The 25,171-nt window shown below is 36.9% G+C and overlaps 1 protein-coding gene across 6 annotated transcripts in view; it reads left to right on the forward strand.

The window, feature by feature from the left end:
* ogdha (oxoglutarate dehydrogenase a) overlaps positions 1 to 19,426 on the forward strand; it is a 33,860-nt gene extending 14,434 nt beyond the window's left edge. For 4 of the 6 annotated variants that reach the window (XM_052108509.1, XM_052108507.1, XM_052108508.1 and 1 more), the window contains 19 exons: positions 936 to 1,051; positions 1,137 to 1,291; positions 3,471 to 3,617; positions 3,732 to 3,822; positions 4,599 to 4,778; positions 9,263 to 9,391; positions 9,475 to 9,654; positions 12,310 to 12,462; positions 13,231 to 13,333; positions 13,903 to 14,031; positions 14,139 to 14,289; positions 14,402 to 14,529; positions 14,633 to 14,811; positions 15,526 to 15,597; positions 15,889 to 16,014; positions 16,167 to 16,239; positions 16,335 to 16,498; positions 17,937 to 18,091; positions 18,178 to 19,426. In XM_052108509.1, coding sequence (XP_051964469.1) covers positions 936 to 1,051; positions 1,137 to 1,291; positions 3,471 to 3,617; positions 3,732 to 3,822; positions 4,599 to 4,778; positions 9,263 to 9,391; positions 9,475 to 9,654; positions 12,310 to 12,462; positions 13,231 to 13,333; positions 13,903 to 14,031; positions 14,139 to 14,289; positions 14,402 to 14,529; positions 14,633 to 14,811; positions 15,526 to 15,597; positions 15,889 to 16,014; positions 16,167 to 16,239; positions 16,335 to 16,498; positions 17,937 to 18,091; positions 18,178 to 18,298 — 2,552 coding nt within the window. In that variant the 3' untranslated portion in view covers positions 18,299 to 19,426. Of the gene's footprint in view, positions 1 to 935; positions 1,052 to 1,136; positions 1,292 to 3,470; positions 3,618 to 3,731; positions 3,823 to 4,598; positions 4,779 to 9,262; positions 9,392 to 9,474; positions 9,655 to 12,309; positions 12,463 to 13,230; positions 13,336 to 13,902; positions 14,032 to 14,138; positions 14,290 to 14,401; positions 14,530 to 14,632; positions 14,812 to 15,525; positions 15,598 to 15,888; positions 16,015 to 16,166; positions 16,240 to 16,334; positions 16,499 to 17,936; positions 18,092 to 18,177 lie in introns of those variants that run through there. The other 2 variants (XR_007968897.1, XR_007968898.1) reach the window with 2 other exon arrangements.
* Positions 19,427 to 25,171: the final 5,745 nt, after the last annotated feature.

The raw sequence follows: 25,171 nt of genomic DNA on the forward strand, positions 1-25,171 counted from the left end.
CTGTAGGTCCATACAATGCAAGTGAATGGTGACCAAAACTTTGAAGTTCAAAAGTACATAAAGGCAGCATAAAAGTAATCCATAGGAGTCGTGGTTTAATCCATATTTTTAGAAGCAACATGACAGGTGTGGTGAGAAACAATATTTAAATCCTTTTTCTTTGTTTTTTTTTTTACTATAAATCTCCACTTTCACTTTCACATTATTTGTTTTTGGACATTTGCATTCTTTGTGCATATTGCCACCTACTGGGCATGGAGGAGAATTTATGGTAAAAAAGGACTTTAATATTGATCTGTTTTGCACCCACACCTGTCATATCAGTTCTGAAGACATTAATTAAACCATTATGGATTAATTTTATGCTGTCTTTATGTGCTTTTGGACCTTCAAAGTTTTGGTCACCATTCACTCACATTGTATGGACCTACAGAGCTGAAAAAGTCTTTTAAAAATCTTTTTTTTTTATGTTCAGCAGAAGAAAGTCATAAATGTCTGTGGTGGCATGAGGGTGAGGAAATTATTTAGGCCAATGTGAAATTGAATGTTAACCCACTTAAATGTTTTTTGTTTTTTTTTTCAAACCCCAAATTCTCCACCTCTCTGTACTCATCATAATTTACAAACCAACTTTTTTTTGTCTCCAACTCCTTCAATTCTCTCTCACTTTTTTACTTTTCTCCATCGATTTACTAACCCCTGCATTATTCTCTATCTTGTTATTTGTTTAATACTATGTCTGACTTGTCTTCTCTTTCTTTTAAATTTGTCAATTCCATTCTCCTCATCCCTCCTTCATGTTTATGCTCACTGGCATCTGTGCTGGCCTTCTGTCATGTGTCTCTTTTCTTTTCTGTTGACCCTCCCTCTTATCCTCCTCTCTCACTCTCTCCACCCGCTCTTCTCTCTGGGATGGGTTGGACATGGTCTGTCAGGTTTCTATGGGCTGGATGAGTCTGATCTGGATAAAGTCTTCCGCTTGCCCACCACCACCTTTATTGGGGGCAACGAGAGCGCTCTACCCCTCAGAGAAATCATCCGCCGATTGGAAGTGCGTGAGAACCAACTTCAGTTTCATGGATGTCTCTTACCTGTCAGAAAAATTATCTTCTAATCAATGTTGGATGTTGTGTCAGATGGCGTATTGCCAGCATATAGGGGTTGAGTTTATGTTCATCAATGACCTGGACCAGTGCCAGTGGATCAGACAGAAGATTGAGAGACCTGGAATCATGCAGTTCAGCCTGGAGGAGAAGAGAACGCTGCTAGCCCGCATGGTCCGCTCCACCAGGTGCACACGCATCATAATTGTACACTTCATACTTCATACTCCCTCCTTTTATAATTGTATGTGGGAGAATCAAACTTTATCTGTGACTTGTGACTGTGAAGTGTTCTGTTGACAGATGCTCAGATGATGTTTGAAGAAACAAAATGGCAATGCAAGCATTTGTTTTGAAAGTCTAACATACATACTGTGACTTTCTATTGCATATTTGCAAGTAGGAAGTAGCACAAACCATAGTTGTAGTCAAGTTACTAGATCTCGAGTCCAAGTTGATACTCAAGTCCTCAATGCTCAAGTCCAATTCACCAATATTGTTTCTGAGTTAAGTACCCATTAACCATGTATAAGTCAGAGTTTCAAGTCCTTGTCTGCTGTAAAATAAGCAAAAAAATCTCAGTGCTGTTGTCATTTCAAGTTTATTGAAACACTCACACAAATTCAGCCTTTCAAAGTGTATTGTACAGGAAACATTCACACAATACCATCAAACAATGCCAACCATCACTGAATGAATCAAGTGAATGATTCTGAACTAATCTTTTTGGTGAAGTGATACAATATATATGAATAATCATCCATAGTATCTTGCACTAGTACACATAGTACACTAGAACACACAGAAGTAATCAAAATACCCACTACTATTTGTTAGGCTGTTCTAAAATGTATAGTACTTTGGAAATCAAAGTAATAAATACACTGTTACACATGAGTGGAGTTGTTCCTCCTGAAGTCGATTCCTCCGTATTAAGGGGCTCCATTCACTCCCATTAAAACGCATCCAAATGCAGCAGAGCGGAAAGGCAAGCCCAAAGATCTTTGCTGTGTACCAAAGTTTAAGCTTGATCGTGAATTCATACGACAAGAGGACGCATGACAATAGTTCACTTTTGGTTAATTTCAAATTATACTTATTTCAAAGCTGTGAGATTTATTGTTGAAGGAAAGAGAGTAGACTCTCTCTCTAGTAGAATATTTTAAAATTTGTATTATAATATTTTAGTTTTTTGTTATCTATTAATTACTTGCACCAGAAGTCATTCCTGGTCCATTGTGTTGTAATAAATATTTTTGTGTGCTCTATGCCAATGTAACCGCCCCTTTAGAAGGGACTTGTTGCAACTCAAATAGATAGCTTACCTTACAGGTGCACCTGAGAGAGATGCCAAACAGAGGTTGTCCCCAGATTCTCCTCAGATCACCATTTTGGCATTTTAATATCCCTGTAACTAATACTGACAACATGGGGCACTGGTGGCTCAGTGGTTGAGGCTCAGGTTTACTGACCAGAAGGTCGGGGGTTCAAGCCCCAGCACCACCAAGATGCCACTGTTGGGCCCTTGAGCAAGGCACTTAACTCCAGGTTGCTCCGGGGGGGATTGTCCCTGTAATAAGTGCACTGTAAGTCGCTTTGGATAAAAGCGTCTGCCAAATGCATAAATGTAAATGTAATGTAAATGGTATGATGATGTAATTTTAAAGGTGTCTGGCTAGCTAGCGAACATTATTGAATTGGCTAAATGAGTTTTAAAGGTTACTGTTAGCAATTTTAGCCATCTTGTAACTTCAACAAGCTGAACCGTTGGATTAGCCACACCCCCTTTTTCCAATACTCTGCTCCAAAATTTACAGTTGTAATAAGTCCTCTCCTCAAAGTCTGAATGCACTCAATGATGGAGTTCAAGTAATTCATTTTCAAGTTTGAGACAAGTCAGATTCGAGTACTACAACAATGGCACAAACACACTCACTAAGGACACATATTTACTCCTGAAAATATTGTAAGCCGACAAAGACACACTTTCTTTCAATTGTTTTTACAAACTTGGACAGGACATCTAACACAAATTTAGTGGCAGCCTACACCGTGTTCCACAAAACAACAGTGTGAGTGGCGAGTAGATGGAAATCAACCAAAAAGAGATCAAAGTCCACTTTCAAGGCCAGTTAGAGTTTGAATGCAAAGAGAACTGTGTTTTAAGAGTCCACTTAAAGAGGTCTTTGCATGTTTGTTCAATTTTACCTATATCTAGTGAGACGCTTATTTGAATTGGAAAAGCTAGAATGACTGGTGGCTAAAATTTGGCATTCATGTGCCACCTTTGCTGATGAATAGAAAAAAATATATTCTCATCCTGTTTATCACAGTTCTTTGACATATTACATGTGCTCATTTTTGCAGGTTTGAGGAGTTCCTGCAGAGGAAATGGTCGTCTGAGAAGCGATTTGGTCTGGAGGGTTGTGAGAGTCTGATCCCTGCACTCAAAACCATCATCGACAAATCCAGCGAGAACGGAGTTGATGCGGTTATCATGGGCATGCCTCACAGGTGGAGAAAAAGATGGGGAGAGGGGAGGATGCAGGGAGGAAACTGATTATTTCAGTTGTTTCTGTGCAAGTGAAACTAACTCAATCCATCTCTTATTTCCATCTGTCTCTCTAGAGGGCGTTTGAACGTGCTTGCCAATGTGATCCGTAAGGAACTGGAGCAGATTTTCTGCCAGTTTGACTCTAAACTGGAGGCTGCTGATGAGGTCTGTGGAGGAAGTTTAAGGAACATTTATTATTTACAGCTACGAAGATATTTTTATTAGCGCTGACGATTTAATGCGTTATTTCAGTGCAATTAATTTTACTAAAAATAACACGTTAAAAAACGTATGCAATTAATCGCAATGCCACCAGACCATATTAATATACATTTTATGTTTATGACGCAACGCAAATGACTACACTGCGCAAGCATGTCTGATGCAGGTGTAAATTGACGGGCTCTTAAACAAGCCCTCATAATAAATCTTGAACTGATTGACAAATTCACTTGTGAAATGGATTGCTGTGAACTTTGCCAATGATTGTCTTATGATCAATAATATGGTAGTAAACAATACATTGTATTCTAAAGCCACTTTTTGTATTGTCTTATCAATGATTAACTCTTCTGCTACAAGAATATACTGCATTTTAATTATCTGAATATTTTGTGTATATATATATATATATATATATATATATATATATATATATATATATATATATATATATATATATATATATATATATATATATATATATATATATATATATATATATATAATTGTTTAATATTTAAAGATAACTGTGTATAATTATTTGCTTTCTCAGCAAATATTTGTATATGTGATTAATCAGGACACCATGTAATTCGATTTAAAAATTTTAATCGATTGACAGCCCTAATTTCTATATTAATTTTTGAGATCCTCATGAGCTTATTTCATTCATCAGAGTGGATTGTTTTTATGATTATGTGTGGGGGTATGTGTAACAGGGATCAGGAGATGTCAAGTACCACTTGGGGATGTACCACAGGAGGATAAATCGTGTGACTGACAGGAATATTACCCTCTCATTGGTGGCCAACCCTTCCCATCTTGAAGCAGTGAACCCAGTTGTACAGGGAAAGACCAAAGCGGATCAGTTCTACTGTGGAGACACAGAAGGCAACCGGGTGAGATTTACCCTGCATCCTACCAAGCTGTGTGTGTACTGTATGAGACCATATGAGGTTCTTTCCATCCTTGAGTGATTAACAGGGCCAAATTCTAAACTTCTAATATATAAAATAATTCAGGGTTTGTACAAGGTGCTTTAAGTACTTGAATTTAAGTCCTGGAAAAACCTTGAAAATAGCTATTTTTACCAAGAGGTGCTTAAAAAGTGTTTGAATAATAGAAAATCGTTAAATTTACATTTATTCATTTGGCAGACATCCAAAGCGACTTACAAAAGAGGAAAACATAAGCGAATCATCTTAAGGAGACAGTGGTACGAAAAGTGCCATACTACAAAGTTTCACTAGCATCAGAATAGTATACAAAACAGATTTAAGTGCAACAATGTTTTTTTTTTTAAGTAGTGACTGGTTAAATACTCTTGGAAAAGATGTGTTTTTAGACGTTTTTTTGAAGATAGAGAGTGAAGTGAGTTAGCTTCACGGATGGAGTTGGGAAGGTCATTCCACTAACGTGGTATGATGAAACTGAAAGTCTGGGAAAGTGTTTTGGTATGACAAGGCGATGTTCCTTAGCCAACCGCAGGCTTCTGGCGGGAGTGTAGTTCTGTATAAATGATTTTAGATATGCTGGAGCAGACCCAGTGACTGTTTTGTATGCCAGCATGCATCGTGCATCAACCGGCAGCCAGTGGAGAGGGACAAAGAGTGGTGTAACGTGCTCTCTTTGGTTCATTAAAGACCAGACGTGCTGCTGCGTTCTGGATCATTTGGAAAGGTCTAATTGCACATGCAGGAAGGCCTGCAATGAGAGCATTACAGTAGTCCAGTCTAGTTATGACAAGTGACTGAACAAGCAGTTGTGTGGTATGTACAGAGAGAAAAGGTCCTATCTTCCTGATATTGTGTAAATGTACATGATCTTGCAGTCTTTGAGATGTGGTCTGTGAAATGTAGCATGTTATAGATAGTTACCCCTAGATTTCTGAGCATTTTGGAAGGCGATACTGTAGTTATGCCCAGCTGCACGGTGATGTGTTCAATAGCAGGGTTGGCTGGAAAGACAAGGAGTTCGATCTTGGCTGGGTTGAGTTGCAGGTGGTATTCCTTCATCCAGCTTTACACTAGGTCTACCGCTGCCGCTTCCGCATGAGCATTCAGTCAAATAAATGCACTATTTTACCAAGCCGTTCCGAGGAAAAAGCAGGCCACGCCTTTATGCTACTTAGCACAACAAAGTTAGTCACGTGGTCAACCGAAACTAAGGTTTGTGCGAGGTGTCAATTGCAGGAACCATCGCAACTACCGTACACCGCAAATAAAGTATGCTGCACTTTAGCAATAAACAATACTCTAAAACAAGTGAAGCACTATTTGCAGATACTAACACAATGATAGTTTTACACACACTGGATAACCAACTCTAAATCTAGCAGCAAAATACTATGGGACAAGTCAAAACAAATGTAGCGCGCACACAAACACGTTTAAGCGACACGAGTTCAAGGCAGTAAACAAACAGCACCTGATCTAGCAATGAATACCACTCTAACATCATTAAAAACAATTAAATAAACACACTTACAACTGCAGACTTCTGTAGATAGATCGCTTCTTTACGTTGCTTAAATAATTTAATAATTTTAATAATAATTATTTTTTTTGCTGAAAATACGCATGCAATCCTGTTACAGAAAGACAACATGCCCCCCGCTGCTAAAGCCAAACAACAGATCCCCCTCTTCTGGCTTATTGCTCTCACACATGCTCATGTCATGAATCATGGAGAATAAAGGATGTCTTTGAATATCTTTCTGTGTGCTGAACCCCATTTTGGAATTCCCAATGAGCCAAGTCCTTATGGTGGCATAGTGACTCGCCTCATTCCGGGTGCTGGAGGACGAATCTCAGTTTCCTCCGCGTCCGAGACCATCAATTTGCGCATCTTATCACATGACTGGTTGAGCGTGTTTTGCGGAGACATAGCGCATGTGGAGGCTTCATGCTATTTTCCACAGCATCCATGCACAATTCGCCACGTGCCCCACCAAGAGCGAACCACATTATAGTGACCACAAGGATGTTACACTATATATATATATATATATATATATATATATATATATATATATATATATATATATATATATATATATATATATATAATTACACACTCACCTAAAGGATTATTAGTAACACCATACTAATACTGTGTTTGACCCCTTTCAGCCTTCAGAACTGCCTTAATTCTACGTGGCATTGATTCAACAAGGTGCTGAAAGCATTCTTTAGAAATGTTGGCCCATATTGATAGGACAGCATCTTGCAGTTGATGGAGATTTGTGGGATGCACATCCAGGGCACGAAGCTCCTGTTCCACCACATCCCAAAGATGCTCTATTGGGTTGAGATCTGGTGACTGTGGGGGCCATTTTAGTACAGGGAACTCATTGTCATGTTCAAGAAACCAATTTGAAATGATTCGAGCTTTGTGACATGGTGCATTATCCTGCTGGAAGTAGCCATCAGAGGATGGGTACATGGTGGCCATAAAGGGATGGACATGGTCAGAAACAATGCTCAGGTAGGCCGTGGCATTTAAACGATGCCCAATTGGCACTAAGGGGCCTAAAGTGTGCCAAGAAAACATCCCCCACACCATTACACCACCACCACCAGCCTGCACAGTGGTAACAAGGCATGATGGATCCATGTTCTCATTCTGTTTACGCCAAATTCTGACTCTACCATCTGAATGTCTCAACAGAAATCGAGACTCATCAGACCAGGCAACATTTTTCCAGTCTTCAACTGTCCAATTTTGGTGACGCTTGCAAATTGTAGCCTCTTTTTCCTATTTGTAGTGGAGATGAGTGGTACCGGTGGGGTCTTCTGCTGTTGTAGCCCATCCGCCTCAAGGTTGTGCGTGTTGTGGCTTCACAAATGCTTTGCTGCATACCTCGGTTGTAACGAGTGGTTATTTCTGGCAAAGTTGCTCTTCTATCAGCTTGAATCAGTCGGCCCATTCTCCTCTGACCTCTAGCATCAACAAGGCATTTTCGCCCACAGGACTGCCGCATACTGGATGTTTTTCCCTTTTCACACCATTCTTTGTAAACCCTAGAAATGGTTGTGCGTGAAAATCCCAGTAACTGACAACCAACAACCATGCCACGCTCAAAATTGCTTAAATCACCTTTCTTTCCCATTCTGACATTCAGTTTGGAGTTCAGGAGATTGTCTTGACCAGGACCACACCCCTAAATGCATTGAAGCAACTGCCATGTGATTGGTTGATTAGATAATTGCATTAATGAGAAATTGAACAGGTGTTCCTAATAATCCTTTAGGTGAGTGTATATATACATACACACACACACACACACACACACACACATTTTGTTCAAATACAAGTTGTAGGAAAAAATTATTAAGGTCAAAGTTCAGAGGCTGCTTAAATATGCATATAGTGATTTTTCCCAGGATTTTAAAATATTATTAATTCACATTTTAACGGTCATATTTTTACACAACAAAATTTGGTGTTGTAACCCATTTAACCCTCATTAGTGTTAACCCTTGCTTCGTTCTGTGAAACAAAATTAAATGATAAAAGATAGAAAAACAGTCAAGTTGTCCTTTTATGAATAAAAAATGCTATATTTTGCAAGTTGGAGAGTAACATTTTTTTGAGAATGACCCATTAGCAATTTCAGAATCAGAATGAACTTTATTGCCTAGTATGCTTGCACACACACTGAATTTGTCATGGTGACAAAATCTTCAAGTGCAAGAGAATGCTACGTACATGCATGCATACATACATACAAACAAACATATTAATTTAAACATATATACATATAGTGATGTAAAAAAAATACAATTGTAACAGATAAAAAAGAGAAATATGCAATAGTACAATAATGTTGTAAGAATATATATATATATATATATATATATATATATATATATATATATATATATATATATATATATATATATATACAGTTATGTACAGGTGATATTAAAGAATATAAATGAAACATGGATATAAGTAGGAATGGATTAATTGAATTATAAGATGGTTGTATTGACCAAAGGAAAGTATTTGGGGGCAGTTTTAACTGTTCGTGAGGTGAGAATTGATTTGTCCGTTTTCTTTGGGAGAGAGCGGAGATTTGCTAGATGGATTCTTGGCAGTGCTTTTTGAAAGCCGCACTGTCTGAGTTTGACCAGCACATTGGCTCGATTGCCACGCTTTCACTACAGACTGGAGAACTACAGACACTTATGTCCCAGGTTGATTTTTATTAACCCTTGTGCAGTGTTCATTTTTAAGTCACACTCGTGGTGTTTGCGGGTCAAAAATAAATTTTTAAATACATTTGGACTTTTTACAAAAAATATTATTTTAGTGTTCAGGTGAACAGCATAAATTCTCTTCCAAACCTATGTCTTAATTTTGTGTGTTTTTGTTTCAGGTGATGTCCATTCTGCTCCATGGTGATGCTGCATTCGCAGGTCAGGGCATTGTCTATGAAACTTTCCATTTGAGCGATCTGCCATCCTACACAACACATGGCACTGTGCACGTGGTGGTCAACAACCAGGTACACACAACCAAACAAACTCATGCGTGACAATGCATGCTAATACACACTTCACCAAATTAAGTCCTGTGTCTGTTTCTCAGATCGGTTTCACCACAGATCCTCGTGTGGCGCGCTCCTCTCCATACCCCACTGATGTTGCCCGTGTGGTTAACGCCCCCATATTCCATGTCAATGCTGATGACCCTGAAGCTGTAATGTACGTGTGTAAAGTGGCCGCAGAGTGGAGAGCCACCTTCCACAAAGATGTTGTGGTGGACTTGGTGAGTGGCAGTGTTTTTGTGTCAAGTGACTGATACCACATCTTCTATCAGGGTGTTTCCTAAACTACAGACACTTATTTCTCAGGTTGATTTTTATTAACCCTTGTGCAGTGTTCATTTCTAAGTCACAATCGTGGTGTTTGCGGGTCAAAAATACATTTTTAAATACATTTGACTTTTTACAAAAAATATTATTTTAAAGATATGTAAAAACACAAATTTTACTGAAGTAAAAACACTGAAGTGATGCATTTTTGGTGGGGATTTTATGGTATTTATTTGGCTCTAAATTATTAAATTACACCATTAATTTTCATATAAAATAAGCACATTTTATGTTATATTTACTTCAATAAAAACCTTCATGTCAGTAAATTGAAAGTGTCAAAATATCACAATTTGTCATGCATTGGGGGTCTCTGGTGACATCTGCTGGAATAAAAAAAACAACAATTACATGAAATGAAATGACAGCTATGTCCAGTAGATGCTTCAGTGCTCTATGCATTGGCTGATCTCTATCAGCCAATGCTTTAAAAAATAACGTAATTTCTTGATATTATCAGAAGTTACGCTGTGGATATATATTTAGACATTATAAAAACTATTATTTGTCAAATTGTAGCATTTTTTTCTAAACTACTTGTGTTGAAGTGTCAGATTTTGCATTGATGCTCCAATATGTTGTCAAAACTCACCATGCTGCCACAGTCAAATCTGATTGTTACAAAGAAAATAGAGTTATTATTTTGATAACTGTCATTTATTTCAAACATAAATTCTAGAATAAACTTTGTCACAGAGGGGTCAGACTTTGGTATTTATAGACAGGTTTGTCTACACCTGTGAGGGCCGAATGTCCTTGTCAGAAAAACTCTGATGTTGATCTTCAAATCTAGTGATGTGCACATATGTGTGTGATGTTTGGGTTAGGGGTAGAGTTTGGAAATAGAAAATATCATTAGCCTGATATGAAATCAGTGGAAGTCATTGAGAGATCACCAATATAATCAAACAAACTGTATTATGGATGTTTTATAGTCTCACCCCTTCATCAACAGTGCATTCAGAAATTATTCAGACCCCTTCATTTTGTTCACATTTTGTTGCAGCCTTATGCTAAAATGCTTTAATTATTTTTTTTCACATCAGTCTATACTCCATACCCTATAATGACAAAGCAAAAAACTGATTTTTGATAGCTTTGGAAATGTATTAAAAATAAAAAAACTGAAATATTACATTGACAGAAGTTTTCATACCCTTTGCTACGATACATGAAATGTAGCTCTGGTACATCCCATTTATCTTGATCATCTTTGAGATGTTTGTACACTTTGATTGGAGTCCATCTGTGGCTAATTAAATTGATTGGACATGATTTGGAAAGGCGCACACCTGGCTATATAAGGTCTCACAGCTGAAAATGCATATCAGAGCAAAAAACAAGACATGATGTCAAAGGAACTGCCTGCAGAGCTCGGAGACAGGATTGTGTCGAGCCACAGATCTACAAAAACATTTTGGCTGTATTGAAGGTTCCCAAGAGCACAGTGGCCTCCATAATTCTTAAATGGAAGAAGTTTGTAACTACCAGGACTCTTCCTAGAACTGGCTGCCGGGCCAAACTGAGGAATTGGGGGAGAAGGCCGTTGGTAAGAGAGGTGACAAAGAACCCGATGGTCACTCTGGTTGAGCTCCAGAGATCATGTGTGGAGATGGGTGAATGAAACTTGCAGAAGAACAACCATTACTGCAACAATCTACCGATCTGGGCTTTATGGCAGTGGCCAGACGGAAGCCTCTCCTCAGTGCAAAACACACAAAAGCAGCTAAAGGACACTCAGACTTTGAGAAACAAGATTCTCTGGCCTGATATTGAACTGTTTACTTTATCTTTATGGGGTACGGTGTGTAGATTGATGTGAAGAAAAAATATATATAATTAAAAGCATTTTAGCATAAGGCTGCAACATAAAAATAAAGGGGTCTGAATACTTTCTGAATGCACTGTATGTGTGGTTATGTTCTGCATTGTATCTGATTTATTTTATTATAATTATATATTTTTTTTACGACCACTTATCGAATCAAGGCAAGATTTTTTTTTGTGTTTTGATAGCTAGTGGAGGAAAAGTCACCAAGTCTTTTATCACTATACAATTTCTTTTAAAGGAATCAAATCAAAAAGGGTAAAAAATGACCAGAACACCACATGAGGGTTAAAACTAACAGATTTTAACTTTGTCATTTACTATGTGAAAGTCAGATTAAAACTTTCTTGGAAACGTATTACCATAAGTTACGAGTTTTACTGAAATGTCTCAATATACTGAACAAAATACTTCATTTGGAAATGACATTTGTTAATTCAGAAAAAATGTCAGAATGATGCATGTATATCCATTGGTCATTGGTAGTTGACAAATTAAATTAATAAGTGTGTGAAAATCAGAAAGATTACAGGGCCATAAGTGCCCACATTTGTAGAAATACCTTTAAACACTCTTATCCACACTAATAACACAGTAATGGCATTATATACTTTGATTGATGTGTGTTATTCTCACGTTTGGTTTCATAAAAAAAATCAATCATTGTGATGTTTTGGGCATTTGTGACATCCATTTGGCATGGTCTTTTTTTTCCCTTTAGGTGTGTTACCGACGTAATGGCCACAACGAGATGGATGAGCCGATGTTCACCCAGCCTCTGATGTACAAACAGATAAAGAAGCAGAAAGGAGTTCTACAGAAATATGCAGAGAAGCTCATCGCCGAAGGTGCCGTCTCCCGACAGGAGTATGAGGTGCATTATCAGTAAATTCTGCCAATGGCCAGTCAGCTGTTGCATATTGTCTCATAAATGTCTCATATTGTGAGCTTATCAGTAAAACATGATGTAGTCCAAGCAATCTCTCAATTGAAATGTGAATCATTTGTAATTGGGTTTTAATTAGGGCTGTCGATTTAACACCTTAATTTAGTGCGATTAATTATATTAAAATTATGTGTACATTTTTTTTTTTTTTTTATTATAAAAACACTATAAATCATGCCACTGACCTAAATTCCGTAATACGGAATATTCCTACTACAGGAGCAATTCAAGCTTGATGTACCACCTTGATGCAATAGGGGGCAGTCAGCTCAAGCTGCACAGCCAAACACACCTCGTCAGCTCCGACGTCTACAGATTACATGCTCTGAACAAACAATATTTTCAGTTTTAAAACCACTTTTTTATTGCTTAAATTAATTACTTGTCTGTTGCCACGATATGATGTAATGTGCTTAAATCTGAATAATAATATTTATTAGGCCTATATATTATTCTTACAATTTATTAACTTAATTATAATTTACCATTATGTGGGGGCCTTTCGCAGAATATATTATAATGCAATTAATTGCATAATTTTTTAATCAATTGATAGCCCTAGTTCAGTTTTTGTGTGTTTTTATTTATTTATTTATTTATTTTATAGTTGTCTTGTGACCCTGGTTTGGGAGGAAGAGAACAAACCTTAAAGCACCAATTACATAGAAAAATGCATCACTTTGTCTCTGTTCACAGGAAGAGATTGCCAAGTATGATAAAATCTGTGAGGAAGCTCATGCTCGCTCAAAGGATAAGAAGATTCTTCACATCAAGCACTGGCTGGACTCCCCCTGGCCAGGTGTGTGTGTTTGTTTGTATACAAATTAAATTATGACCAAGGTAATTAGCGGCTGCATATTGCTCAAAATAATTGCTGTAGCGTTCTCAAAATTACATGCACCAATCTGATTGGCTGGCTTTACACAATATCTAGGAGTCAAGATGCACATGTTTTTATCAGTCTGTTTGAAAGCAAAGTCATGTTTACAAGATATCAGGCTTCTTCAATGAGTGCTTCTGAGGAAGAACTAGCCACTGAAGTTTTCAAGCATTGCATCAAATCTTTAGATGGTATTCCACGTTTTGTTTGAGACGATGAATGGCACATAAGGGAGATTTCCTTGAGCTTACCTTTATATTCCACATTGTTCGCAGAGTTCAATTACAGATTTCCTCACCTCCACATGTAATGTAAAACAACAAACCATAATTAATCCCTTTACATGTCTCTTCCTGTGACCATCTGGAAGTGGGCTGTCCTTGGTCTGAATGGACTGTGCACCCATCATGAGACTAATGACCTGCCAGCATTTTGGTGCTTCTTCATGTTTTTATAGATGGTACAACGTAGTTGTTGTTTGTGTTCAGGTTTTTTCACTCTGGATGGCCAGCCCAAGAGTATGAGCTGCCCATCTACTGGCCTGTCAGAGGAGGAGCTGAGCCAAATTGGACAAGTTGCATCATCAGTGCCTGTGGAGGACTTTACCATTCATGGAGGTACAACTAGACACAAATGCAATGGTGCATTAAGATGCATACTTGTCACGTTTTATTAAACAAGAGTATTACAATAATGCTTTCTTTTTCCTAACTCACACATACAGGTCTCAGTCGTATTTTGAAGGGCCGTGCTGAAATGATCAAGAACAGGACTGTGGACTGGGCTCTGGGGGAGTACTTGGCCTTTGGCTCTCTGCTCAAGGAGGGCATCCATGTGCGCCTTAGTGGCCAAGATGTAGAGAGAGGAACCTTCAGGTACAGAGTTCTTGTAATTCCAGTCATTAAAAACGAAGTGAATGCAGCATAATTGTGAATCACAGAGGCCCCAGTGTAGAGGTTACAGACCTCTTGTGTGCTGTCTTTACAGTCACCGTCACCATGTTCTCCACGATCAGAATGTAGATAAGAGGATCTGCATCCCCATGAATCATATTTCCTCTAACCAAGCCCCTTACACTGTCTGCAACAGCTCTCTGTCTGAGTATGGAGTGCTAGGTATCCAAACACTCACAGTACACACTAAATTAGCTCCACACTGAAATGTAGAGTCTTGCTCATGTAAACATTCGCTCTCTTTCCTTTTTCGTTTGTGTCTTAGGTTTTGAGTTAGGCTTCGCCATGGCCAGTCCTAATGCTCTGGTTCTATGGGAAGCCCAGTTTGGAGACTTCCATAACACAGCTCAGGGTATCATAGACCAGTTCATCTGCCCTGGCCAAGCTAAATGGGTTCGTCAGAACGGCATTGTCTTACTACTGCCACATGGCATGGAGGGCATGGTAAGACTACATTACCCTCAATTCATTCCTTATCACCATCTCCAAATCAGTTACTCATGACATTAAACTGCTTAACATTTTCTTTTATGTGGTGTTTTTATCCGTTTTCTCATGTGTCATTGACCACGCTTAAGATAACTGCTTATTTCAGTTTTTTTTTGCAGAAAGCATTTTGAAACATCATGTGAACTAGAAAGCCGGTTTAACACACCTGGGTATCTCATGGAAAAATTACATTGCCATGGAGAAAGCTGCTTACTGAATGAGCCGCATGCATACGGCAGTACAGAGAAAGCTGCAAACAAAGCTCATGTAAACCATACACCGATTTCAAACTTTAAGCAGCTTTTTCCCTGTGATGTCATCTTATAGAGAAGGACTCCAGATTTATGTGCATGTAGTGAAATGCTGTTTACGTTTGACTTCACATCGGCAGCAAAACCCTTCTGTGCTAAGAAAAATCAGAGGAAAATAGTCAAATGTAAAGGGAAAGAAATTAGCTATGGTGAGAAATTATACGAAATAACTTAATGATCATTTTGTCCTTCATAATTCCCGGACACGTTGGCAGCACCTAAATTTCTTTGTGTAATCTCTGACACACTCGGTCTATGTGTGTCTTCAAGCTAAACTTACAGCCATTTCCACCAGCCCAGTCATGTGGCAAAAGTCTATTGTTCTATTGTAATTATCTCTCTGGCTCTTTCTCTGCAGGGTCCAGAACACTCATCTGCCCGTCCTGAACGCTTCCTGCAGATGTGTAACGATGACCCTGACTTTAACCCTGTAAGACTGCCAAGATCTACCTAACACAACTCTAAAAATCTGAAAACAAGTTCACTTTTTTGCTGTAATGTGAAATCTTTGTTAGCTTGTTTATTTGCTTGGCGTCATCCAGGACCAATCAGATTTTATTGTGGGTGAGATTATCCGAAGTGCCAAAAAAAAATCTTTTGATTTGTCGCTTTAAGCTTTTTCATGTTGTCCTTGGTTAGGACATGATGTTTGTGTAAACAAAGATTTAATAACTTTTCACCAAGCTGAAAAATGTGTATGTGCCTTTTTCTTCGGTTGTAGAAAATCACAGATGACTTTGAGGTTCGTCAGCTCTATGACTGTAACTGGATTGTCGTGAACTGTTCAAATCCCGGCAACTATTTCCATGTGATGAGGAGGCAGATCCTCCTTCCTTTCAGGAAACCTGTGAGTTCACCTGTCTGAGAGCATCAGAACTGTTAAACAATTAATTGTCATTAACTATTTGTGTGTAAATAATTGATTCAAATTTCAACTGTACTTTTTGAACAAATTTGAAGTTTGAAAGTTTTTTTTTTTTTTTTTTTTTTTTTCTTTAGCTCATCATTTTCACCCCCAAATCCCTGCTGCGTCATCCGGAGGCCAAGTCTAACTTTGACCAGATGCTACCAGGTCAGAAACTGTCTTTGTAACCGTTTTCAGTTAAGACTCAGGGGGATGAACTCGGATCACTCTGAAGTAATCTTTAACTCTGCGTATCTCTTCAGGCACTCATTTCCAGCGTGTGATCCCAGAGAATGGAGTCGCTGCCCAAAACCCATCTGAGGTCAAACGCATCATCTTCTGTACAGGAAAGGTGTACTATGAGCTCACACGAGAACGCAAAACGCACAATATGGAGAGCACTGTGGCTATCACTCGCATTGAGCAGGTACCAATCTCTTTTGTATAACATTTAACCATTCACTTGAACCCAGAAACCCATTTTTAGTTTTGTGCATTAACCTCTTGAGACATCCGCATGACTGCTTTGTGCATTTTCCATTTCCCTTTTTGATTTGTAACTAGTAGGATCTAATAAATAAGAAAATAGTTTTCATACATATGTGGACAGTGGGACTACATTTGATTTAATACCAAGCTATAGAAAGTCAAAACATTTTATCAAATAGTTTATGTTTCCAGGGGTGTTGGTTTTTCATGTTTTTGAGACGTTGTAGATATTACAGCTGATTTTCTATAAAGCAGAATAAATAATACTGATTAAAAGCAATGGCCAGCATCATCCAATCACTGCCAGCCATGTTAAAATAAAATTATACATTATACATTCTGAAACTATGGACTGATTATCATTGTCCCATGTCTGCCAAACATGTTGAGTGGCCCAAACATCATCTGCAGCCTGAAACTGAACTTTTTATCAGATTTTAGGAGTGAATGCACTTAACTGCATAGAAAGCTATAGGATTCTCCCTTGATCCCTATGTAGTGAATGACTTGACCTCCAGTGTGCTGTCTGTCTGCATTGGTCTCAGAACAGTTCGAAATGCAACTTATTTTCATCCCAACTTCATATAAAGCCTCTGAAAGCAACAGCTTCTGCATGAATAAATTTATTCTTAATGTGAAAATGCATAGTAAATATATAGGAATGCGTTTAATAATGTTAGTGAATAGAACCATATTGTACAGTGATGATAAAATAAAACCATAACAAAATGTATATTAAAATGAAGTGAATTGTCACAAAGATATGATCTTGTTAAAAAACTAACTAACATGTTTTTTTCAACTTTTAAGTGAACGAGGTCCTAATTTCCACATACGTGGACTTCATGTTTATCAGCGCACTAAAGCGTGAAAAATGTATGTTATTTTTTTAAAGCCGCATATCAACTTTAATATCACTACTCTTTACAACGAAACAGATTTCAATCAAAAAGCTTAGAGGTTTCTTACCAGAGGCACTTTTTTGGCACTGCACCAGTAGCAACACTTCCTGTATATCAACCTCACGCTGTTGTCACGTGATGCGGTGTGCCAGAGGTTTAACCTTTAAATGACACTAGAGTCTTGTGAACAGTATTCAGCCAGTTTTAATTCATTTAAATTATGTGTTACATATAGCAAAGCCAAAATACAATTTCCACACTTGTGGACGCGGGGTTGTAAATGGTTACAGTAGAAAGGGGAAGTCTCTCTTTCTAATTAAATAATTGCTTCTTTACTTTTGTTGAGAGATTATCACTTATTGTAATTGAGGGATTTGACTGTAAAGATGACAAACAATTTTTAGACATTGTTTGACAGAATAAGATTTCTTCAAACATATAGTAAATCTCACACTCTCTCTCGTCACACTCCAGCTCTCTCCATTCCCTTTTGACCTGGTGAAGGCAGAGACTGAGAAATATCCCAACGCTGACCTGGTCTGGTGTCAAGAAGAGCACAAGAACCAGGGTTACTATGACTACGTCAAGCCCCGCATGCGTACCACAATCGAGCGTGCCAAGCCTGTCTGGTAAGCGCACCTCTGCTCTAAAAGAACTCTTATATTCCAGGTGGTTTGTATTTTCACAAATCTTCACTCTACCTTTCTGTATGTAGGTATGCTGGGCGTGATCCTGCTGCTGCTCCTGCCACTGGAAACAAGAACACCCATCTAATGGAGCTGAAGCGTTTCTGTGACACCGCCTTCAACCTGGACGCCTTCAAAGACCACATCTAAATCTATCCAAAAAACAACAAAGAAAACTAAAACTCACAAACACCCAATTCCCCATCAACCAAAAAAATATTTTATTGATAACAAAAATGAATAGAGATTGCAGAATGCAGTTTCATGATTGTGACATAGACATGCACTTTCATGATTGTGTGGTTACATCAGAACAAGCACTCCTGCATGTATCTGACATTTTATTTTAACAGGCTGTTGTTCGTTTCAAGCATTTGATGCCATTGTTTCCCAGTCAAACAACACCAAAAAATAAGATGCACAAAAGGCAAGAGGTAAATATTCACAGGGATTGGTTTTTATAGACAAACCTAATAACACATGAAATATACCTTAAGTATTTTCTTATACGTTAAATCTGTTGCTTCTGAACTAACTGTTGAGAGGCTTAATGTCATGACAGTTGGTGGACTGTTTTCTGAGTGCTGCTTGCATCTCAACTCTCAACAATTTAATGGCTTTACTTTGTATGTTTGTGGTTTCTTTTCTGTGAGTTGTTTCATTTTATGTATAGACAATTGTGGGCTAAATTCAAAATAAGGGTAAATGTTGACAGATACATTTGCAGTGTCTCATTAGTAGGCAAGATTTTAAAGTAAGTGGTAAAAACAACACTTTATCTGTACCTTTGCACAAAAAAACTGTTGGTTCTCGGAAAGTTGGTGTTGCATTCGTATGATTGTATTTATGTAAATTACTTTGTACTTGGAGCTGGAAAGGGTTGACGTTAAAATCAGGATGGTGTGCAAAATTCTTGGTTGTATGTGCCTCGGTTCAGGCAGTTTTGTCTGATCTGTTATCATTTGTCTGAAGATTACACTGCAATCATTGATGTAGACTGTTGCAGATTTAAAATAACCCCACAAATCCTCCTTTTGCCATCTGATAACTTGTGCCATAAAAGCCCAACTCAGCTGCAGGAAGACACAAAATGGCCAGCAGGGACAATAAGACAAAGATGTACCTGTTTGTGGTTGCTCTTTTAAATAGAAACAGGAATTCACATCCTTTTGGCTCTTTCAAAGAGAAAGCAAATTATTTTATTTTTGTTTTCTGAGTATTAAGAATCTGTCCTCCATAACGGTTTAGCTTCACACAATAAACTCATCTTCTCATATATTTGAAGTTGTTCATTTATTGGTTGTCTTGAAAACTGTATGTTCTCAGGTAGATGAGGCACACGAGTGTCTAAATAACATCCTGATTCAATGGTATGGTTCACCCAAAAATGCAATATGTACTGCTGTGGAACACAAAAGGAGATGTTATCCTCATTCACTATTCATGTGCATTGTGAGGACTAACAGAGCTAAGATATTTAAAAAAATATATATATATATATATTTGTGGTCAGCAGAAGAAAGAACTTCACACAACTGGGATGGCATAAGGGTGAGTAAATAATAAAAAAAAAAATTTATTTATGGGGGGTGAACTTTTATAACAGCTGCTTTTTGGTTCTATGTAAGAAAGGAAGTTATAAAGGTTTGGGACAACTATCCCTTTAATATGAAGTGGTAGTCATATTTGTATCCAAAATTGCATTTGCATTTTCCCTTTATCAATAAGACTTACCTGTTCACTGACTTGAATGTGCACAGTCTTGCACTGCTATTTTGAACAACAGATAAAGGTTGTGTCATAGCAACAGTACCTAGGCATAGGCGGAATTTGCGGGGGGTCAGGACCCCTCTATCTGAGGGTTGCCACCAACCCCTAAAATATCATTAAAATATGTGAATTGTAAATAATATAATTATATATTCTTAAAATAACTGTTTAAGAAATAAAATACAAATGCAAACGGGGCAACAACAAAAAAAACCTTGGTGTCCCCTTCAAAAATTGCTCTTGAGAATTGTTATGTTTATTGTCCCCCCCAACATTTTTATGACATTTTCGCCCCTGTACTTAGGTAAGAGTTCTAATCAACAAACAAAAAAATATATATACAGTACTGTGCAAAGGTTTTAGGCACTTGTGAAAAATGTTGCATAGTGAGGATGTCTTCAAAAATAATGACATAAATAGTTTTCTTTGATCACTTAATGTCATACAAAATCCAGTAATCATAAAAAAAACTAAATCAATATTTGGTGTGACCACTTTTGCCAGATAGGATGTTTCAAGCGTCTTGGAGAATTCACCTGAGTTGTGAGTTGCTTCTGACTCTTTATGTAATCTCAGACTGACATGATGTTCATTGGGGGGTTTTGTGGGGGTCATGCCATCTGTTGCAGGGCTCCCTGTTCTTCTATTCTAATTATTTCTATTTGCAAAAGTAATGTTTGGGAGTCTAACATTTATAATTCTAATTGACACTAATGCTTAAGATATAAATAACCATCTTAAGACAAATGATTTTGTGACGCATCTTATGCCTAATACTTTTGCACAGTACTGTACATTTTCACCATCGACCCTCACCAGAATCCTGCAGCAATCATCGGGCGGGTGAGAATCCCGCTGGACAAGGTGAGACAGTGCTTGACAACTTGATACATTTTGTTTAAAAAAATACAAAAAAAAACATTTCTCCTCTGTTAAAATTAAAATAACACTTTGTCTTTGTTAACCATTTATTCATAATTTTAAAGTGACCAGCTACAATTAAATGCATGACTGTGTTTTAGTAAAATAAACCTATTTGTTAAACTAATGCCAAACATTATGTTTGTTAAACAGTTTATTCATCATTTTATTGTGAACATCTGAACGAGTTTGCTTCAGTCAATATCCACTGATTTAGAAACACATTTTCACCACTTTGTTAAAAGTTTAAAAAAAAAAGTCTTATACCAAGCATTATTTTGTCATCTCAGTTTTCCATTAAACATTGTACACCAATAAAGATAATAATTTTTACTCTTTTAAATACACAGATGTCTCGGCTACAACGTGGGGATATCAGAACAGCTGACCGAACCCATCACATCCTGTACAACAGCCGGAGGGAGGGGAGGGGGAGACGAAGCAAAGGTCAAATGTTCACCTGTTAGGTCATAAATAATTTTTGTCACAATATATGTAATACAATTTTCATGTCATTAATATCCTGACTATACATTCTGATCAGTTGAATGCCACTTTCTTTCCATAACAGCTAAATCTGTACATTATTCCAAACGTTTGGTGTATATTACTGTAGAATTCTTGCACAGCAATAATCAAGTTAAGAATTTATTATTATTATTATTTTCCAGTCAAACAGCTAACAGACACTTGAAACAATATGTTGAGTCAACAAAAATGATTTCGAACTATTATAATATATATATATATATATATATATATATATATATATATATATATATATACATTTTTATAATAATTATTAGAATATAATTGTTTTTTATATATTTGTTTTTTTTAAGACATGATTTACATTTAAGCCTCTGAAATTACAACTAAACTTGACCTAAATCTGGGATTGCATCGATCTCAAAGATGATGTCTTTCCACAAATCAACCTTATTGCACGAGCGACAGTATATAGGCTCCATAGCGGATTGAGTGCATTTAATCCAGCCAGCACCAGCACAACGTAATAATGTACATCCGAGACCATTGAATGAAGTTAGTGAGGGAAGGGAATACAAAATGTAACTTTTGTAAGCTTTTGTCGGCCGCATATGTCATCGAGGCTGTCTCGTTTCATTTATGTATTTTTATATTGGGAATGCAAAAAAGGTTAACAATTGTATAAATGTAAGTGCATATATATAAAAGGCATTGACCATAGATAACAAATACGAAAAAGAAAGACAAAAAACCTAATTGACAAATGGCACCCTTCGCCTATGTGGTCTTCCTCTGAGTGCAGACCGATGGGGCACTGTCAGCAAGTCCGTGAGGGGGCATGATTGATAAAAGTGTGCATTTGGGACAGACTTCAATCAGATGAAGCATTTTTTACATTATGTTTTTATTAACATGGAGTTTTACACATTATTATTTTAAAAAGTCATGGCATTGATAGACAGTGTAAAGGAACACACTTTCAACTAACTATTGAATTTTAGTTTTTATTAAATAATTTCAAGCAACACACTGACAATAAAGCATTAGATAATAAAGAACCTCTGAAAATCAAAGTGCACATATGACTACAGCAACAAACCCCCATTGTTTTATATCATTAGAGAACAAATAAACATTATTCAGACACATAGATGGTCACAGATTAGAACACAGTACAATGTATAAAGAACATACCACCATATATTCGCAAAGATAGTTATAAAATACACACAGCCACACTTCTGCAGGTATAAACAGCACTTTTAGACCGAATGCAGGTATATCAATAAATATAAGCATCTTACAAGCTACAGTCATGTGCATTAAATTATTTTTCCTGTCTTGATATTTTAGAGAGTCACAATAACTCTAAAATCCTCTTTGAAACAACAATAACAATAAATTGAATAGGAGTAATTCCATATCTATGGAAAATTTAATAAAATAAAGTTTTGAACAAGTTCTACACATTAGACTTAAAGTGATTCTGTATACCCATGATAACCATGTGATCCGCCGTTGACAATCAGGAAAAAGCAATTATTAAAATACATTTTTAATCGCCATGTCCGCCATGTTTTATCCTCCGGCTCAGAAACTGGAGTCCTTCTGATTGTTCTGTCGCAAGGACTGTTCGGCCCCTGGTCAAACAAACCACAGAAATGTGCTTCTCACGTGGTCAGTAGCATGTAACATTTCAGTTTAGTCCGGTTAGTTCTGTCACTAAATGTGTTAGGTACTTGCCTTTTGAAGAAAATCACATTAATTCAGTTGCGCTTGTTCCATTAGGTGACAGCAAGAAGATTCTTCAGTACACAATCTGCTTTCTGTGCATTCAAATACAGGCTATGCTGATATATAGGCCTACGCATAACTGCAAATAAAGTAAACACGGTGCACTTTGCTTGGAACATTTCCAATGCTGAAGTACAACGTGGAACATTTCGGGGAAAGTTTTGCGCAACCTCTTTTTTACTTCTACGTAAGAGCTCACACTCGTTGTGGTGGAGCAGGGACGTAAATGTATTAATGTGAATCATTTCTATCTTGACAAATAGTAACCGTACGTCACTTGGCAGAGGTCAACAAGGTTTTCCCAAAATGACCTTCGGTTTGATTCCTGCTTTTAAACTCAGTGATGTGGATTCTGATGGAAATTAAATTACCACAAACTTGGTGTTTTTAAAAATATACTCTACCGGTCAAAAGTTTTGAAATACTTACTCATTCTTTATTATATCTTTTTCTTCACATTTTAGAATAATAGTAAATTCATCAAAACTGTGGAATAACATAAATGGAACTCTGGGAATTATGACTAAACATAATAAATCAAAACTGTGTTATATTTTAGCATCTTCAAAGTGGTCACCCTTTGCCTAGAATTTGTAGACATACTCTTGACATTTTCTCAACCAACTTCTTGAGGTATCACCCTGGGACACTTTTAAACAGTATTGAAGGAGTCCCATCTATGTTGGGGACTTAATGGCTGCTTTTCATTATTATTTGGTCCAAGTCATCGATTTCAAAAAAGTTTTTTTTTTTTTATTTTTATAAAATTTTAGTTTAAGTATATACCTTCAGATCAAAAGATTTTTCAGCACTTCACATGTAGAGTTTAAAGCGGCATGAATCATGAGAACGCAACTTCATGATTGTTGTAGCAAAGTGGACTGCCACAGTTTGTACTATTAATATTGTGGAGGATGAGGGTTTAAGATATTTAATATGCATTGCAATGAATCTGCAACCTATGTGGACAAGTTCTTTCAATTTGTGTACCTCCCACTTAGACTTTGGGAATGTTTTATGTTACTTTGTGCTATTTTTGCACAATATTTTTGAAAAATATTAATATAGCTTTATTGTTACATATTGTTTTCTTTTCTATTTTAACCCTTGTGCGATCTTCAGGACATTTTTGTCTTTTTCATTTTAGTTTTTGATCATGTTGGTTGTGTTAATGCCAATGACATACATTTTGCCAAGGTGTGTATTTTGGGGGGGGGGGGGAATTTTGATATTTCAACCTCAGTTCCTATAATACACCTATACACTGTGCACACAAAATAGGGACCTTCAGGACATAAATGTCCCCATTGAAATCCATTAAATTTGCAATATTTGATTCCAGTGCCATTAAAGTATAAAATCATGAATTCTATAATATTATGCTTTTATTCCGGAGCCCTGGCTTCAAAATTTGCATTTATTTTATATTTTCCACCAGATGGCGCAATTTTCTCATGTTTAGCCTATGGAGCAAATACATCCTTTTTTCCTATTTTCTGTTTGCATTATTATAGAGCACTGCAGGCCAACTGATAAATGATGCAGCTAAAATTGTGTGGGTATGTTGGTATGGATGTCAGAGTGTGTTTTGTATGTGTGTATTAAGAAGTGTGTGTGTGTGTGTGTGTGTGTGTGTGTGTGTGTGTGTGTGTGTGTGTGTGTGTGTGTGTGTGTGTGTGTGAGAAAAACAATAGTGACATTATGTAAACAAACTGGCATTTAAAAGGTTAACATTTTGAAAATGAATGAATATTTAGTAGTTATGATCAGGACTGATGAAGGTTAAAAAATGAACTCATTGAAAGTGGAAAATAATATTAATATATAATATTTTATGGCAATTTTATGACGTGAATATTTTTGTCCTCTAAGGATCTCTGAGTAACTTTTTTTTATTGATGCACAAGGGTTAAGTAGGAACTAAAGGCATTTGAACAGGAAAATAATTATATATAGTCATATTTCAGCATTTTCAAAATCTATGAACAATCATGCGATAAATTGCAATTCAATATTTTTAATCAAATGACAGCACTAATGTTTAAAAAT

Source organism: Xyrauchen texanus, chromosome 37, assembly GCF_025860055.1.
Source record: "Xyrauchen texanus isolate HMW12.3.18 chromosome 37, RBS_HiC_50CHRs, whole genome shotgun sequence".
Lineage (NCBI taxonomy): Eukaryota > Metazoa > Chordata > Actinopteri > Cypriniformes > Catostomidae > Xyrauchen > Xyrauchen texanus.